Source organism: Scardinius erythrophthalmus (genome assembly GCF_964197995.2).
Source record: "Scardinius erythrophthalmus genome assembly, chromosome: 15".
In the NCBI taxonomy this organism is placed as follows: Eukaryota; Metazoa; Chordata; class Actinopteri; order Cypriniformes; family Leuciscidae; genus Scardinius; species Scardinius erythrophthalmus.
Genome location: NC_138235.1, coordinates 16,812,474 through 16,831,782, shown reverse-complemented (window position 1 = coordinate 16,831,782; position 19,309 = coordinate 16,812,474). Strand labels below are relative to the sequence as shown.

The window sequence follows — 19,309 nt, the reverse complement described above, 5'->3', positions numbered from 1 at the left end:
GTTAAGTGTGAATTTCGAAACTCCAGCTAAAAGGGCATTACAGTTATCTATCCGAGAGACAACGAATGAGTTTTCACCTTTTCAGCTACAGAGAAACTTAGCATAAGACGCAATCTTGCTATATTTCTGAGGTGAAAAAAGGACGTTTTAACTGTACTATGAACAAAAGAATCAAATAAAAGTCTAGCATCAAATATAACTTCAAGGTTCCTCTCTTCAAAACAGAACCATCAATAGTCAGAGACAGTGTACCAGCTTTGGAAATTTGATGAAGGGAACCAATGAGCATGAGACACAAGAAATTATTACTCATCCATGTTTTTATCTCAGAAATACAACCAGAGAGAAAACCAACATCAGGGTGACCACCAGATTTTGATTGTTTATCAACAAATGACCAAGTGGTGACAGATAAATATTAAAGAGTAAAGGGCCCAAGACTGAACCCTGGGGAACACCAGTGAAAACAGAGCTAATCTCAAACATGTAACCACTCGAAATGAACTGAGAACGGTCAGTAAAATAGGATTTAAACAACTTCCTTGAAAATCTTTTTCAAGGCGGATGAGTAATATACTATGATCAACAATATCAAAAGCGATGATATCTTAAATCAAAAAGGATCCGAATAAATATTGCTCCAGAGTCAGAAGTCATTGGTAACTTTGACCAAAGCCGTTTCAGTACTGTGGAATTTACAAAAACCTTACGAAAGGGGTTCAAAGAGGATATTAATTGTAAGATGGTTACACAAATGACAGACAACAACACACTCAAGTATTTTTGCAAATAACGGAAGATTAGAGATCGGTCGAAAATTGTTAAAATCATCCAGGGCAGCTTTTTCTTACTTGTAAAGTAATGCATTACTTTTAAATGTACAACAAAATATGGGAGCTACTTTTTCAAATAAGTAACACTAGTTACTTTGTTTTCTCATTTGTTGACTGACAGCTCTCCTGTCCCCATGTTGAGAGAAATGAGGAATAAGTGCAGAGGCGTTGTGTGTGCTGTGTTAACATGATGGTTATTGTAGTTTTAGAATAAATGTGAGCAGACATTTACTCATCTCACTTGCCGTGCAAACTCAGAGCATTACACAAACCTGCAATAATTAAATGTTAAATAACACAAATACACATATGTATTAAATCTTATTATCCAATGTCTTTGCTGCTGACCTTTGATGGCCCAAGTTAACCACACGAATAAGCAAAAATTACTTCAGTTAAACATAACATTTGTAGTAACTAACGCATTACTTTTAAAAGTAACCTTCCTCAACACTGATTTTGAAGTAAATACATGTATATTAAAACATGAACTGACAAACTGTGCATAGTATGGCCAGAGATTCACAGTATTCACAGCCAATGTTATCTTTTTAAGTAACCTTCAGAATCAACTTCGCTATATTACTTGATCCTATTTGTAATGCTGAGTTTCCTGAGGACAATGACACATTGCATTTAGCCTAATCCTGAGTCTGTCAGAGCTGCAGGAATAGCACCTCGCCTCACTTCATTGTCATTGAGTGGCAGCAGATGGCAGTCTGCCAGGCGTCCTCCTGGCACAGAACCCCTCATCACCATGACACCTGCTGAAATCTCATCTCTGCACTCTTCCGCTAGCCTGCGTACCTCTTTTATTTTAGATGAGAGGAAGAGATGCATATCTCAGCAGGAGGTGGGGGGACAGGAAATAAGAAATCCGGAGGGAAGAGGGTCTTTCAGGAAAACTGGCCGGGAGTTTGAGGGCTACATCTCTCAATCACCTCAGACACTAATTAAACAATTAGATATTTACATTTCATCTGCTTCCACATGTTCTAGCTGGTTTTTAAGGCATCTATAAGCAGTTGTTAGGGTCTTACTACTAATCAAAAGAAACAAGATCTTCTGGTCATAAATATGTCTAAAAATAGTGTTGAGCAATATGTCTAGAACGTCTCCACAATCTGCCTTTGGGAGATTGTTAGTATCATGCTACAGCGCACATTCTATCAGTTGCAGTTCAATGGATGTTTTAATTATTATTGTTTCTGCTTACCATCTCGATCGTGGTTATGCTAATGTGACATTGATTTTCTTTATCATCACAAAAGTTTTAAAGTCTTTGCCAGTTTAAACTTTCAAACGATTTTACTCGAGCGCTGTTCCTCAACTAACAGGAAAGGTTCTTGGCGAGGTTCTCTCAAAGTTATGAATAAACATCATTCCAGCAGTGTTAATAGAACGTTTCTTCAGGGTTATCTGTCCCCTTTAACATTCGCTGTAATCCAAGAAAAAAAGTTTTTTGATGTTTTTAATGTTCAGATAACATTCAGAAATAACATTTTCATAATTTAATGGGAATGTTAGCAAAATGTTCTTAGAACATATTTTTGTCAGCTGGGTCTGATGTACATTTGACATATTACGCTTGAACTGTCAAATACATACAAGTTTATGTCAAAAACATAAGTAAATGAATGCAAAGTGAATGTAAACAGTTTTGAATGCGAAAATATAATACGTGTCAGTATATCAGATCCATGCATTAACTCTGCATGCATTAAAGTGACAGCAGCCTAATATACAGCACATGCAGGAATTCACTCGCTGCTCTTGATTGAGGAACTTTTGTAGCTTTAATAAGAATTAATGCATATTTAATTCATACAGTGAAAACTATGAAGCGTTGAATTTTTACCACAAAAAAAAAAATAATAACAATTGAAACATTCCTTAAAAATGGTAGTTTTCAAAACCAAGTGAAACCAACATGAATGCAAGGAATACATTTCTAAGAACTTGGCACATGAGTTTAAAACTTTCTTTTATTGTGGACACTAATACATCATTGACCCAATAGCAAAACTTTCTTCAATAATCCCCATGATTTTAAAGTATAATTCGTCTTTTATGCAAATGGCATGGGGCAAAGTATGCATAACTTTAGGTTTGGGGTTTGTGTAATAATGCTACCTTAGTACCACTAACAAGTGCAGTGTGAATAGGAGAAAAGGCCAGCCAGAACACTCTTAAATCTGTCTAAAACTCCTGCGGAGATCAGAGAGTGTGTGTGAGAGCACAGATCAATAGCTCATATCTGTAGAGAAGGTCAAGAGGTGCACCTCCATACATCCTTCTGTTTTTCAGTAGAGGGGAGAAAAACACTTTAAATCGCAGGCTGGATTTCTGTTTAAGCCGTTTGTGAAAAAAAAATCTGGTTTGCTATTTTTTCATTCTTTTTCAATCTCGGGCTCAATTTGTCGCTTTTAGTCATCATTCAAAAACGCTGAGAGAAGGCCAATTTCTGGCCAATTTGCTGTTCCAGATGATCAGTAACAAAGCCGGTAAATCAATATTCACCTGTTTCTCCCAATTGCAGGTTCCAGCTCAACAAGAAGGGAAAAGTGTGGAGGGATTCGTTCCTGGTGGAGAGGGGGTGAGTCAGCACAAATGAAGCCTGAAAACAGCCTGAGAGCCTCTGGGTTCTTGGTGTGAAAGGTCAACAAATGTTTATTCAGGTTTTTCTTTTCTTCTCTGGTGACAGGAAACTGCTGCATAAAATACTGAATGACGAGAAAGATATGGCCCAGGAGGAGAACTACCTGCCCAAATACCAGCGCGTTAAAGACCTGTGCCAGCGCGCAGAGTACCAGACGCCGTGTGAACAGATCGGTCAGGTACAACAACATACACACAGGAGAATCTTTGTCTTTCCTTTTTATTTTTCCTGGCAATCACAATTAATATATATATATATATATATATATATATATATATATATATATATATATATATATATATATATATATATATATATTAAAAAAATACATTATTTTTTAAATATAATTTAAATATTATTATTGTGATATATTATTACAATTTGAAATAATTGGTTTTCAATTTATTATTCTTTAAATTATCATTTATTTCTGTGATGCAAAGCTGAATTTTCAGGATCATTACTCCAGTCTATCACATGATCCTTTAGAAATCATTCTAATGTGATGATTCATTATCAAAGTTGGAAACAGTTCTGCTGCTTAATATTTTTTTCATAACCTGTGATACTTTTTTTGGATACTTTGATGACTAAAAAGTAAAAAAATAAAAAGAAGCAAATTTTTTAAAAATATAAATCTTTTGAAACAGCAATATACACTACTGGTCAGTAATTTTTTTCTTTCTTTTTTTTTTAAATAAATCAATACTTTTATTCAGCAAGGATGTGTTAAATTGATAAAAAGTGATAGTAAAGAAAATTTATATTATTAGAAAATATTTTTTTATTTTGAATAAATGCAGTTCTTTTTAACCTTTTATTCATCAAATATATTAGGCAGCAGAACTGTTTCCAACACTCATAATAAATCAGAATATTAGAACGATTTCTAAATAATCATGTGATAGACTGGATATCACATGTGACACTGAAGACTGGAGTAATGATGCTGAAAATTGAGCTTTGCATCACAGGAATAAATTATTTTTTAAAGTATATTCAAATAGAAAACTATTATTTTAAGTTGTAATAATATATTTTACAATATTACTGTTTTTTTTTTCTTCTGTATTTTTGATCAAATAAACGCATCCTTGATAAGCATTAGAGACTTCTTTCAAAAATATAAAAAAAAATTGTAATGTTTCCAAACTTTTGACCTGTACTGTATATATACATATACAAATGGGTGCCCTAAGCAGAATTGTATTGTTGTAAGAAAATAAATTGTAATTATTTACATTTGTAACTCTACAGCATAAAATACAAACTAAAATTATTCGTATTTAATAGAAACTAAAGATTATTTTGCTAATCGAGTAAATAGTCGATTATTTTGACGATTAATCAAGTAATCGGAAAATATTTTTGTGGGTAATGAAGTGAACCAGTAAAATTACTTGAACACATCTATAATAACAATGAGGCAATAATAAATGCTTCAAAGAAAGTATCAAAAGCAAGTAGTTTTATGGTTTTATTGAACAACACATAATGTAATATACATAATATAAACAATTATCTTATGTACATTACGTATTATAACAAACATAAAGTATTAGTACTCAACACGGTTTAATTGCAATCGATTTAAAAAATAAATAAATCGAACATATAAAACATATTAAAAAATTTAAATCGAGGAATCATGATAACCCTACCAGTATCTTTACTGTGGCTCAAAATACATGGTGCCCTACGCAAACTGCGTACTCTGCATATGAGTGGCAGCTCTCTTGGAAAATTAGCAAAAACTCTATTGCTGACCTCAATATGTCATAAAGACTCTTTAAAACACTTTAAAACACATGTTCAATCGTTTGTGCATAATCTAATAAATATTCATGAGCCATGCCTTCACCAGTTAATGGGCATCACCAAGCACGTCTGTGAATCACACAACTTCCCGCCACCCATAAATATATCTATCTGTTATAAAAAATACATATATATATTATTATTAAAAATATAGTAATTTTTTTCATTATTAAAATACACAATTTTGCAGGGGGGATGCAGTGTTTCTTAAAAAACTTTAATACCATAAAACCATAATATTACCACGGCTCCTGGTAATACTAGCATGGTAATGCTTTTTGGCATATTCTGTCACTATAGGCCCTCACACAAGTACGGGTAGGTGTGTGTGTGAGCCGTCTGTTGAAACAGAAGTGAGAACAGAGAGATGTCTGGGCTGTCAGATCAGACACCTGAAATTTCATGCTCTCCCTTTCAGCCTAACCAGACTGGCCCACTGTTGCCCTCCAGGGACCCGCAGCCCATTCCTGCATTATCTATCCTCTCCATCTCTAGCTCTTTCTTTCTTTTTCATGTCAGTCAGGCATTATTCCTACATCTTCTTTTCAGTTTTGATCAAGGAGTTTGTCTTTAAGCACCTTCACAGTTTTTCAAAGCAAGAAAAAATTGAATTTTCAAAACAAGATAAAGGGGAAATTGCTCCCGCCGACAGTGTTGTTTATGTGCACATGCTTTCTGCATTGATTTAGCTCCTGATTTACTTAGAATTATGTGAATCAGGTAAAGGTTAAAACTCATCTAATTTGCACGGCACAGATAAGGAAGCACCTGGTACAGTTTGCTGGATTGGCCTTTATAAGTTCAAACCCACATTCTTTCATTTACCAGTCTTTTAAGTCAGCATGAAACAGAAGTTGCAATACTCGTTTCTTCCCTATTATTATGTATAATCAACTGAAATGTCTTCTGGAACGTGAAAAAAAGCAGGGCGGGACTTGATTATGTCCATGGGAAGCTGATTTGATTGTTGTGGTTTGCTATTGGTCGATCTCATGTGAGTGACAGGTTGCCCCGCCCTCACGCCAGGGACATCGTTAAAGAAGAGACGAGATGAGCTGCAAGAGGGAGGGAAGTTATTTTGATGAAAGTTTACGAGGGCATGCGAATTTAAAATAATAATGATGATGTGCACGGATAAATCATTCATAATAAATACTGCTATATTCCATAACAAAAGAATTGTTACTTTTGGTTTCATGGGGCCACCTCTGACCGTGTGCAGTTCAGAGCGCGGTGTAACTTGTGCTCCTCTTTAACAAAGCTTTTAACGAGGTGGATTTGTGATCATTTCAGCCGAGTAAGATTTCACACACTAGGCAGGGGTTTATTTTCACCTTTTACTTCCGGTGTATAAGCACACACACACACACTCATCAAGGTGAAAAGTTAATCGGTTGTGATGGTGTCAAACAAGTTGTCTTCATGAGCAGACACTGTCAAATACAGTTCAGTTACAGAGGAATGAGCTAAGATTATTTTATAAGAACAAGATTAAGATAATTTCCCTTGAGTCATATCAAGAGAGCTGGCTTGTTATATAAAAAATATGGTATGGTAATAGATGGCATTACTTTAATGTACCTTGGCATTTACACTTCAATCAAAAAAAAAACCACAATGTTATCAAAGGATCAATGCAACAACAAAAAAAGGTATTGATATACAAAAAAAAGGTATACATGGTATTACCATGGTACCATACCTAAACAGCTATGGCACTTTCTGTTATTGTTCTGTTAGTGTATGCATCATCTTTCAGAGTAAGAACGCATGAAGATGTCCTCCCCCCCCCCCCCCCCCCCTCTCTCTCTCTCTCTCTCTCTCTCTCTCTCTCTCTCTCTCTCTGCAGAAGTGGCAGTGTGTTGAAGACGCCACAGGGAAGCTGAGGTTGTCTAAATGCAAAGGCATGGCCAGTCTGTCTGCAGTGCGGAAGCCGTCTGTATCCAGCATCAAATCCCAGCTTTATCTTCAGAGCATGAGCGCTGATGTCAGCGTGAACTCTGAGCCTCAAGCCTGCGACTGTGAACCCAAAAGCTACAGCACCTTCTCCAAGAATAAACTCTTCTCCAAAAAGAGTGAGTACGACTAGATATACTGCACATCTACAGGCACACACAGCAACAAGTCCTCCACAAAAAAACAACACAAAAAAATTATTCAGGATGCATTCAGTCAATTATTCTGTGTGCCTCTGCTGCCCTCCAGTGGAGGTAAAACGCACACGTACACACACACACACACACACACACACACACACAAAAAAAAGACTTTTCTGTAATATTGTTATATATTAGGCTATATATATATATATATATATATATATATATATATATATTTGGTTTTTTTTTATTATTATTTTATTATTTGTTCTTCTGATTTGTATTAATATAAGTATTATTATTATCAGGATTACTCTACTTTGTTTACTAAATTTAAGGAAATTTGCTCTTAAAGGTATAGCGGAGGATCTTTCCGAATTTTAGATAAGAACCGCCCTCTCCACTTTTTGAAAAAATGCACATGCTCAACACTCTACCTGCTCCCGAGAGGGAACGCCTATTAAACGTGTGCGAGGTTCTCCTCGTGCACGCTCTGTTTACAAGTTGCTGTCGGCATCACTCATACAAGATTACTTTCCAAAAGAAGATTTGCACTTTTTCACCAAATAGCATGCCAAACTTTACCTGTCGAGTAGAAACTTCGCGACTGAGGCATCAGTGGGAAGCCCAACCTGTGTTTTCAGCGCACGCCATCGTGTGAAACAATCTCCCAAAAACACTCTGATCTTGTTTCTCTCTTCTGAGGCCTTTCTCTTCTTCTCATACAGTTCGTACAAACTTTTTCTCTTGCGACCCTCAGACATTTTCAAAGGACCCGGTGAAACGGCGAGCTTCAATGAATGGCTTAAACCGTAACTCTAGCTCACCACCACACATAAACACCTGAAAGTGCGCATGCGCAGAAAGCGAAAACTAAGGGACGAGCACGTACGACGGCCTTACGGAAACATATCACCAGAATGATTGACACTTAGGTGGACCAATAGTTTACACTACCCACCCGGAAAAAGAAAATCCTCCGCTATACCTTTAACTTGCAACAAATACTAGTGATTGAAATAGTTGTTCTATATTTGTCAATTTTATCAGTAAGATTTATTTAGTATAGTAAACTAAGTTACTGTTAAAATTATTAGTAGTAGTAGAAGTAGTTGTTTAATTATAATAAATCATGTATTATTTTTTATATATAATTATTATATTTTAATTATTAGAATCATTTATTGTTATTTCAAAAATGTATAATAATAATAATTAATAATGATTTATTTAATATTATTCTAACAATTATTTATTTTTATATATATATATATATATATATATATATATATATATATATATATATATTTCATAATGTATTTTAGATAATAATTATGTTTGTACGCTACCGTCCAAAAGATTTTGGTTGTTAAGATATAAAGTCTCTTCTGCTCATCAAGGCTGCATTAAATTGATCAAAAATACAGTAAGATCAATGATATAGTGAAATTTTAATTTAAAATAAATGTTTTCAGGAAATAACAAGAAAATAGATTTTTTGGGAATATTATATAATAATAATAATAATGTTAATAATGTTATTATCAGAGACACTTTATTTTCCATTTTGTGAAAAACACCATTACAATTTATAAAAGTATTTTTCCTTTTTATATGCATTAATATATATATATATATATATATATATATATATATATATATATATATATATATATATATATATATATATATATATATATAAATAAATAAATATATATATATATATATATATATATATATATATATATATATATGTGTGTGTGTGTGTGTGTGTGTGTTATATATGTTTTTGTCCTGGACAAGTGATAATGTCAAGCCCTGCGTTTGACTGACAGAGCTGAAGTCACTGAAGAGCTACTCCAGGAACCGCTTTGCCCGAGCTGTTTCCATGGAGATGGGAGGAGACCTGTACGCAGTGGACCTGGATCACGAACACAGACCCGCGGGCCACAGGAACCTCAGCCTCCAGCAGAACACAGCGGATGAGGACGAGTTCAGCGGGATGGGTCCCACTGCAGACGGCCAGACCAGCAACAGCCTGACTGTGCCCTCCTCCATTAAAGTCACTCACAGGTGTGTGCCTCACGAGAGACACGTGACTTGAGAAAAGAGGGACTGTAGTGTGCTGAGGATGTGTGTGTGTGTGTGTGTGTTTCAGATGTTCCATTTTGGCCAATGATACAGTGAAATGTGACGGTGGTCTGTACAAATCGCTGCAAGCATGGAAGGACCACAAGCTCCACATCGACCATGAAGTAAGACACGCTGCCACCCTTCTGTCGACATGTTGTCCCAAAAGGGGACGTTTAGCAGAATGTTCACGTTGCTTTTTTCCATACGATAAATATGAACGCTGACCAGCTGCAAGCTCAAAAAATCTACTTTTACATTTGAATGTAAAAAATTACAAAAAAGCATCAGTAAAAGTTCATAAAAGTTACTTATATTTCCAGTCTTACAACGTTAACATATGTACACTGTCATCTCTTTCCCAGATCGAAACACTCCAGACCAAGATTAAAAACCTGCGTGAGGTCAGAGGTCACCTGAAAAAAGCACGACCTGAAGAGTGTGACTGCAACAAATACTAGTGAGAGTGACATCTGTCAATCATCTCTGCATCACTAATGGACCATTTTTGTCAATATTTTTATGTCTACTGTTTACTCAGATTCATTCATTTTTAATACGTATTAATTAAATTAAAATAAATTATATACAAATTTATCTAATTATTATTAATCATTTTTTAATACATGTATAATTAAAGTATTTAATACAACATATACCTTCATTATACATTCCTTATATTAATTAGTGGTGCTTGCCAAAGGCAAGGCATATATTAAAAGGCATATATATATATATATATATATATATATATATATATATATATATATATATATATATTAGTGGTGGGCCGTTATCGGCGTTAACGCAGACTCTTATCGCGCGATAAAAAAAATATCGCCGTTAATCTATTCTCCAAGTTGGGTTGGGAGCTGGCTCTAACTACACAAGCTGATGACGCAATCTACCCGCGGCCGCAAGGAACACCCGGCTGTACCGCATCATATTCGTCGTCATCTTAAGTAAACACGGCTGAAAGTGAAAGCTGGTGTAAAAGATCGGTGCGTAGACTGTGTGGTGTAACAGTTCGGTAAGTTAACACACGACTAATCCGTTCTACCACCTCAAATTCAAAACGAAACATATCACTGAATACCAGCGCGCGCGTATTATTCCCAATATATCTTAGTGAGTGGTGTAGCACATAATCTCTTTTTATTAAAAGCGCCCGATTTTAAGAATCGTTGTTGTGTTTCTTTTTAACTGAAAAGACATCAGTTAGACAATATTCTAATTTTAAATTTGGGGTTTCATAAGCTCCAAGCCATAATAAACATTAGACCTACTTAAGTCTCTGCAGCTAGTGTACTTAAATCTTATTTATTAAAATTATGTTGTATACTTACAGTTTTGCACAATATTTGTTCTCAAAACTACATACATCCTTTCAAAAAAAAAAAAAAAATACATTTAGCAGTTGTTTAGCAGGGTCTGTGTAACCTGTTCTGAAATAGTTTTATTATAATATCGTTATCGCAAGAGGCTGCAATGTATATCACAATATGGATTTTAGGCCATATCGCCCATCCCTAATTGATAGCCTATAGTAGTTGATAATAATAAGGCCTACCTAATGTTACCTACGGACGGTAACAGTACAGTAGTAACCTTTTACAGTCTATGAGTAGAACAGCTTTCTCAAGCAGTTTGTGATGCATTTTGGAAACAGGAGATGAGCCCCTGGTCTAATGCGCCACCTGGCTTGAAGACTTACTTTTATAGTCATTATTTGGGTAGCACACATATTCTGAATGCCTTCGGCAGAATTCAAATGAACCATTTTAATCTAGATTAATTTAGATTAATTTCAAAATTAAAATTTAATGTGTGTGTGTGTGTGTGTGTGTGTGTGTGTGTGTGTGTGTGTGTGTGTGTGTGTGTGTGTGTGTGTGTGTGTGTGTGTGTGTGTGTGTGTGTGTGTGTGTGTGTGTGTGTGTGTGTGTGTGTGTGTGTGTGTGTGTGTGTGTGTGTGTGTGTGTGTAAACTGGATCTACAGGGTTTTTTTACGCTTTTTTTTTTTTTTGCGGTTCAGGGCTTCCGTATGAAATAAATATAAATAACTAATTTTAATATTTTACCAATAATAATTAAAATATAGTTGATATGTAACAAAATATATAAAATATATGTTTGATACAGTTGTATTAAAATATGCTTAATAAAGTTTTATTATATTTTTCTTCTCTTTAAGTTACAAATCAAAGTACAAGAGTAAACTGAGGAAATACAAAGCAGGAGGCGTCCATCCGTTCAGGTGGGTTTCTGTGTCTACTGTGTGTGTGAATGCATGTGTTGATTATGGTTTTGATTGTTCTTTCGTCCTCTGTAGGAAAGGAAAGGACAAGGATAAGAAGGCCTGGTTATTACTGGAGCAAAAGCGCAGGAAGAAGCTGAGGAAGTTACTGAAGCGCCTGCGTAACAATGACACCTGCAGCATGCCTGGCCTAACCTGCTTCACACACGACAACCAGCACTGGCAGACCGCCCCCTTCTGGACACGTAAGACACACACACACACACACACACACACACACACACACACACACACACACACCTGCTTCACACACGACAACCAGCACTGGCAGACCGCCCCCTTCTGGACACGTAAGACACACACACACACACACACACACACACACACACACCTGCTTCACACACGACAACCAGCACTGGCAGACCGCCCCCTTCTGGACACGTAAGACACACACACACACACACACACACACACACACACACCTGCTTCACACACGACAACCAGCACTGGCAGACCGCCCCCTTCTGGACACGTAAGACATACACACACACACACACACACACACACACACACACACACACACACACACACACACACACACCTGCTTCACACACGACAACCAGCACTGGCAGACCGCCCCCTTCTGGACACGTAAGACACACACACACACACACACACACACACACACACACACCTGCTTCACACACGACAACCAGCACTGGCAGACCGCCCCCTTCTGGACATGTAAGACACACACACACACACACACACACACACACACACCTGCTTCACACACGACAACCAGCACTGGCAGACCGCCCCCTTCTGGACACGTAAGACACACACACACACACACACACACACACACACCTGCTTCACACACGACAACCAGCACTGGCAGACCGCCCCCTTCTGGACACGTAAGACACACACACACACAGACACACACCTGCTTCACACACGACAACCAGCACTGGCAGACCGCCCCCTTCTGGACACGTAAGACACACACACACACAGACACACACCTGCTTCACACACGACAACCAGCACTGGCAGACCGCCCCCTTCTGGACACGTAAGACACACACACACACACACACCTGCTTCACACACGACAACCAGCACTGGCAGACCGCCCCCTTCTGGACATGTAAGACACACACACACACACACACCTGCTTCACACACGACAACCAGCACTGGCAGACCGCCCCCTTCTGGACATGTAAGACACACACACACACACACACACACACACACACACACACACACACCTGCTTCACACACGACAACCAGCACTGGCAGACCGCCCTCTTCTGGACATGTAAGACACACACACACACATTCTTGGCATTTCAATCCAGCGTTTTTTATCTAATATCCCAAAATGCTCATAAAATTGGTGGATGGACACTTACTGTCTGTAAGTTATGTCTTGATCTATGTCACTCTTTATTGTGTTTTTTTGTTTTCAGTGGGGCCGTTTTGTGCGTGCACTAGTGCCAATAACAACACCTACTGGTGCATGAGGACCATTAATGAGACGCACAACTTCCTGTTCTGTGAATTTGCCACTGGATTTCTGGAGTACTTTGATATCAACACAGATCCGTATCAGGTCAGTGGTCATATATAAAGACAACATAAAAACACCATGGATCGGGTTTACTATTACTATTACTCAGTCAAACTATTACATGTAATTATGCAAGTTGCATGTAATTATGTATGTACATAATTCATCAGTGCATTATACTATATGTATATATATATATATATATATATATAGCTACGTAACCTCATTTCAGTGTGATGAAAATGACACCAAGGGCCCTATTTTAATGATCTAAGCGCATGGTCTAAAGCGCAGGATGCACGTTCACTTAAGGTGTGTCCGAATCCACTTTTGCTAGTTTAACGATGGGAAAAATGGTCGGCGAGCTAGGCGCATGGTCTAAAAGGGTTGTCCCTATTCTCTTAATGAGGAATAGGTGTGTTTTGGGATTTACGTGCGTTAAACCAATCAGAGTCTCATCTCCCATTCCCTTTAAATGCCAGTTGCGCTGGCAGATTTGCTATTTACTGTACATGACGGAACAAGCCGGATTCCACCATATCTTTATGTACACAATAATAATCTTTTACTTTATAATCCTTTTATTTTAAATATCTGGCATGTTTGTGCTCTGCTGGGCGTCCCTGTGTGTTTAAGAAGCAGAGTGTGCGCACGTTGTGGACCCGCCTATAGGCGCACATTACTAACGCGCTCATTAAATAACAAAAAAAATACTGCGCCATTGACTTTAGACCAGGTTTCAGTTAGTCAATGGCACAGTCTATTTCAGTTGCCTCAAAATAACAACGTGCCATCAATGTACCAGAACACACCTCTTTTTCAGACCAGCACGCCCATGGGTGCACAAATGGGCGCAAATGCATTTGCTATTTAAACAACGTGGCGCAGGACATGAAAATGATAACTGCGTCAGGCTGAAACTAGCAAAACACACTTGCGTCGCGCTTGGCACTGCATTGCACCAGGTGTAAGATAGGGCCCCAAATCTTGAAATTGTTATGGAAGTAAAATTTTGAGGTAATATAATTTTATATTGTGAAAATATTTAGTAAAAAATTGTATCAGAAAGGAATATACTATATTAATTGCTGTGTCATGGTGCATCTCTCTCTGTATGTGTGTGTAGTTGGTGAATGCGGTGAACACACTGGACCGGTATGTTCTCAATCAACTGCATGTGCAGCTCATGGAGCTCAGAGGCTGTAAAGGACACAAGCAGTGTAACCCTCGCACACGCAGCCTCGACATGGGTGAGTCACACACACACTCATATAACACACACACTCTTATACTTATGCAAAGACACAGCTGCTAGGCATCCGGCCCAGAGGTTGCGATACACTGACTGATACGTGTGACTGAAACACAAACACACACACACACACACAAGGCAACGGGTGACATGGAATATCACATCTTCATCATCATCATCCTCACCTGATCCCTGGCCCTGCCTTGCTTCCTGTTTTCTCCTTGTTTTTATATGCAAACAGAAACTCGTACCGTCACCTCCTGAGCTGCTGTCCTGAAGGGTAAACATGATGTGCCACAGCATGCTGTCTGAAGATGTTACCGTGTCTTTAGTGGTCCCTGCTCTCAAAACTTGAAATTCATTTTCAGCAGAAGATCATTCCAGTGATAAAAACAAATTTATTGATTCACTTATTGATTTATTCGAAATGAACTCAAGGACAGCTCATGTCATGTTAAAACTCGCCAGTGCTTGCGATCGGATTAAATATGTCGAAAGGTCACATTAAAATATGATTTATATTAGCATAGAACTTCTTATCAGATTGGAAAGGAAATAATTAATTTTTTGATTATTTTTAAATACATTTTGTCCAAAAGTTTGGGTTCGGTGAGATTTTTTTTAACACTTTTCATTTTTAAAATGTAATTTATTCATGTGATGCTAAGCTGAATTTTTAGCAGCCAATAAATTTAGTTTAAAAAAAAAATCTATTTGACCCCACATTTTTGCGTTATGCAACCTGTCCACGTTTGCATCTGCATAATTTGGTACGATGACAGATAAATGTGTAGATTTTTTTTTTTTTTAACAGACCTGTTTGAGAACCGCTGTTTTACTGAACAGATAAAAAGTCAGTTGAGTATTTTATTATGTATAAAAATCATCTGAAAGTGATCAGAATAGCTCAAAATGAACAATAATACTCCGCATCTGCATATTGAGCCTGCAGATGTATTATTTTCCAAAAGATGACTTTTATCCGGTTCATTCATTGAAGCTCGCTTTGCCCGACCCTTGTGACTTCACTCATAACAATGAAAGATCTTATTTTGGCACTGCGACCCTTGGACAGAAGCCCAGTGATGCTTTCCTGAGGATCTTAAACATGATGGGGTTGTAACATCACATTGTTTTTAGACTCTCTAACTAATGATATTGTCTCTTCTTCAGGGGGTAAAGAGAGAAGCAGCTATGATGAATACAGGTATCACTGACAAATTAATTTAACCCCATTTTAGACTAGAAGGCTACTGTAAGATTATTTTGGATGAAGATACTAATCCACTTTTGCAGTTCTGTTGTAGACAGCTTGAAGCTTAAACGTGAATGTTGAAGTAGTCTGTTGAAGTAGTCACACACACACACACACACACACACACACACACACACACACACACACACACCTAAAGGCATCACGGGAATTCACTCCTCAATGTGAAATCAAGGAGAAGACCTCTCTGTCACAGAGAAACTAGAACTGATTTGATGTCAGTTTGCTGTTCAAAGCTCAACTGTAGAAATAAAAACGAGTTTATACACTTGCAATGCAAGTCTAGGAATTTAAAACAAAAATGGGCAGCTTGTATTTTTTAAAGATATTAATTCTTCTCTACAAAAATGTGTGTTGATTGAGCTGTAAAGCTGTCTAAAATGTCCTTTACTGGAGAGACTACTATATATAAGCTTAAATATAATACTATATAAAAGCTAAGTTTACTTCCTTGACATATCAGATGTCTTCTCCTTCAGATTCTGTACTCTCTCTCTCTCTGTGTCTTTGTCTCTCTTGTTATGTCTCCCTCTCTCTATCCCTATACTGTGCCTTGCATGTATTCAGCCTTGGGTTGTGTTGTGTGTATGTGAAAGTTCTCTGATTGGCTCTGCCTCTGTCACATGCTTGAGTTTGGGGGCGAGGTAACAGTTTGTCTTATCGTTGCTTGTCGCATTAGGCAGTTTCAGCGCCGGAAATGGCCTAAAGTGAGGAAGCCTGTCTCCAAATCGCTGTGAGTTTGGACAATAATTCTGCTTTTCGTCCATAGGATACAATGCCACCAAGCCACTACTTTGTCTGAATCACCGTTCTCTCGCTCTCTCTCTTTAATTTCCTTTCTCTTGAATGCATTACGTTCTGCCTGGCCTGCATGATAGCTTGATTAGTTTGTAGAGGCATGGAAACTGTTCAAAAACAGTTTTGTTTCTAAGCACGAGGGAAGATTCCCTCCACACACCCCCATCATCTTCACCTCATCTCACTCAATGCCTGAAACATTTACGTTCTTCCTGCCTTCACCATCCTTTTCAGGGTTTTTCGTTGTTTTTTTTTGGTTCTTCTTTTAACATGAAATCACAAGCATCCATCTCCATTTTGATGCATCCACTTTTAATCAGTGCCTTAAATCATTTTGTCGCTAGACGCAAATGTTTAATTGTTGTGGCCGTGCTTGTGTGTGCGATGTTCCCCCACAGAGGACAGATTTGGGAAGGATGGGAAGGATAAGGACGTCCCGGAAGACACCGACCTGTTTCCCGGCGAGTCGAACTGGTCCGAACTTGAACCTTTGTACAGACTTGATGAGCACGCCTACGATCTCAAACTCAACTTCACCCTCAGCCTCGAGGACTGGGCTCATTTCAGCCGCTCCGTGGAGCACATGTTCACGCTCCTCAGCAACGACAACCAGCCGTACTCTCCGCCCCGTCCCGAGGACAAACACACTGGGAGAGGACACGCCCTGGTGTCCTCCAGCCAATCCGCTTCAGCCATCTACTTGACCACTCTGGCCACCCCCGCGCTTTTACTGAAGGAAGCTGGCGCTGAGGTTTTGAGGGATGCTTTGGGGCTGAACCAACAGGAACGTCCCTCTTCGTCGTCTTCATCACGTCCCGTGGACAACGCGGGCTTGGACGCTCCTCTTGGAGAACTGAAAGGGGACAGACTGAGAGAAGGGAGGGACGGCGATGAGGAGGAAGAGGAGGAGTTTGTTCAGAGACGGACAGGAAAGTTAAGCTCCACCCACTGCGACTGCAATGACATTTTGCAGGAAACGGTTTGACTCTCATGTAATATTCCTCGCTCACACCGTCCCTCGTCAGAAAGACATCGCAAAATACTTCTACATTTGACGGGAGCGAAGAAAGAGGAGGGTTTATGCCAGCACACAGTCCTTCAGTTCATTTTTCTTCTCTCACATGTCCACTCGCTCCGTCATCGACTGGCCTCAGAAGCGCGGCGACATTTCCAGCTACAGACGGACCGTTTTCCCAACTTGTCCATAAGATAGGCTAGGCTTTGAACAGATCTTTTAATCTTTTAAGATTCTTCATCGTTTTTGTTTTTTTCATTTACCTTGTCTTGAATGGGTTTGGGAAGGTTGGGGGTTAAAATTCAAAGCAGTAAAACTTGGGAATGGGAATGAGATGTTGTGTCCGTTCATACTTGATTCAGTTTGAAACCGGTTTTGCACCACAATCTTTGATGGCTGCTTTTCTCTTGCTTGGAGTCTCTAGAAGGTGTCTCACTTTATGGGACATTGTCTTATACAGCCTTACAACTTCACTGAAAATCACCTCAGATAGGTCAATGGCGAATGTGTGTGTGTGTGTGTGTGTGTGTGAACATGCTGTACCTAAGTCAAAAGTGAATACGAGTGTGATAAATTGAAGCTTTCTGATTTAATTTGTTGCTCCCAGTGTATGTTATAGCATTATTTTGTTTATGCTTAAAATTAGTTTGACAAGTTGAAATTTCTTACACAGTTTCTTTGCTGCTTATTGAAGCATTATGAGTTGAACAACCTAACCACAAAAAAAAAAAAAAAAAAAAAGGTTAATTTGATGTATCGGTCATTATTTGTGTTTGACAAAAAAAATTTCCCCCAAGCACACTGAGAAAGACATTTTGCCACGCCATATTTGTAACAGCTTGTTCTTAAACTTTTTGCTATACACAGTGCTACTAATATCAGAGCAAATATATGAAATGGATGTATGTATTTTAATGTGTGTTTGCAATGTAAATGGTTAAAGGATATTTTTACTACACATTTGAAGCAAAACTGACCGCCAGACATAAACAGACATCCCTCCAGCTTCAGGTTTTATTATTTATGCTGCATTTTCTTTTAACAGTTCTTTAATACACATTCATTTTTTTATGGTGATGTATCTGAGATTGTTTAAATTATTAATCCGCCTTCCCGATGTGTTTCATCCCTGTTTTGAGATCAGTTCGGTTCTTAGATGATTGTGATTGAGATTATTATGTTCAAGAGGGTAATCTGATCCCTGATCAGTCCGCTTGCTCTGGGATACTACATCAGTACAGGTCATTGTGTTCACATATTACATATCAATGTACAACATCCACCCCTCACCTCTCGTGGCTGTACTTAAAGCTGTTTCGTCTGAGATTGTGTATGGTTGTTTCGAAAACCACCATGATTATTGTAAAGATGTACTGTGTAGAAACTGGAGGATAGGAGACAACTTGGAGAGGAGGAGAAATTTTCCTTTGGCACTTTCAAAGGGAGGGCTGTTTTTGAAATAGGAATTTAAAAGAGATGAGATGGTTTTAACAAAGTCTTGTACAGTTCTATAGATTTATCATACCTATATTTTTGTTTTGGTTTACCAGTGAACATTTGATAGTGCTCATTACTTTGTGAATAAATTGTTGAATGCCC

The 19,309-nt window shown here is 38.0% G+C and overlaps 1 protein-coding gene across 14 annotated transcripts in view; it reads left to right on the top strand.

Moving 5' to 3' along the window:
- Positions 1-19,309, top strand: part of sulf2b (sulfatase 2b) — a 143,115-nt gene extending 123,806 nt beyond the window's left edge. For 5 of the 14 annotated variants that reach the window (XM_081386430.1, XM_081386433.1, XM_081386431.1 and 2 more), the window contains 13 exons: positions 3,373-3,429; positions 3,538-3,670; positions 7,160-7,385; positions 9,245-9,482; positions 9,568-9,664; positions 9,905-9,999; positions 11,731-11,793; positions 11,869-12,038; positions 13,272-13,414; positions 14,499-14,622; positions 15,798-15,831; positions 16,577-16,630; positions 17,094-18,501. In XM_081386430.1, coding sequence (XP_081242556.1) covers positions 3,373-3,429; positions 3,538-3,670; positions 7,160-7,385; positions 9,245-9,482; positions 9,568-9,664; positions 9,905-9,999; positions 11,731-11,793; positions 11,869-12,038; positions 13,272-13,414; positions 14,499-14,622; positions 15,798-15,831; positions 16,577-16,630; positions 17,094-17,124 — 1,465 coding nt within the window. In that variant the 3' untranslated portion in view covers positions 17,125-18,501. Of the gene's footprint in view, positions 1-3,372; positions 3,430-3,537; positions 3,671-7,159; positions 7,386-9,244; positions 9,483-9,567; positions 9,665-9,904; positions 10,000-11,730; positions 11,794-11,868; positions 12,039-13,271; positions 13,415-14,498; positions 14,623-15,797; positions 15,832-16,576; positions 16,631-17,093 lie in introns of all 14 variants that reach the window. The other 9 variants (XM_081386420.1, XM_081386428.1, XM_081386426.1 and 6 more) reach the window with 2 other exon arrangements.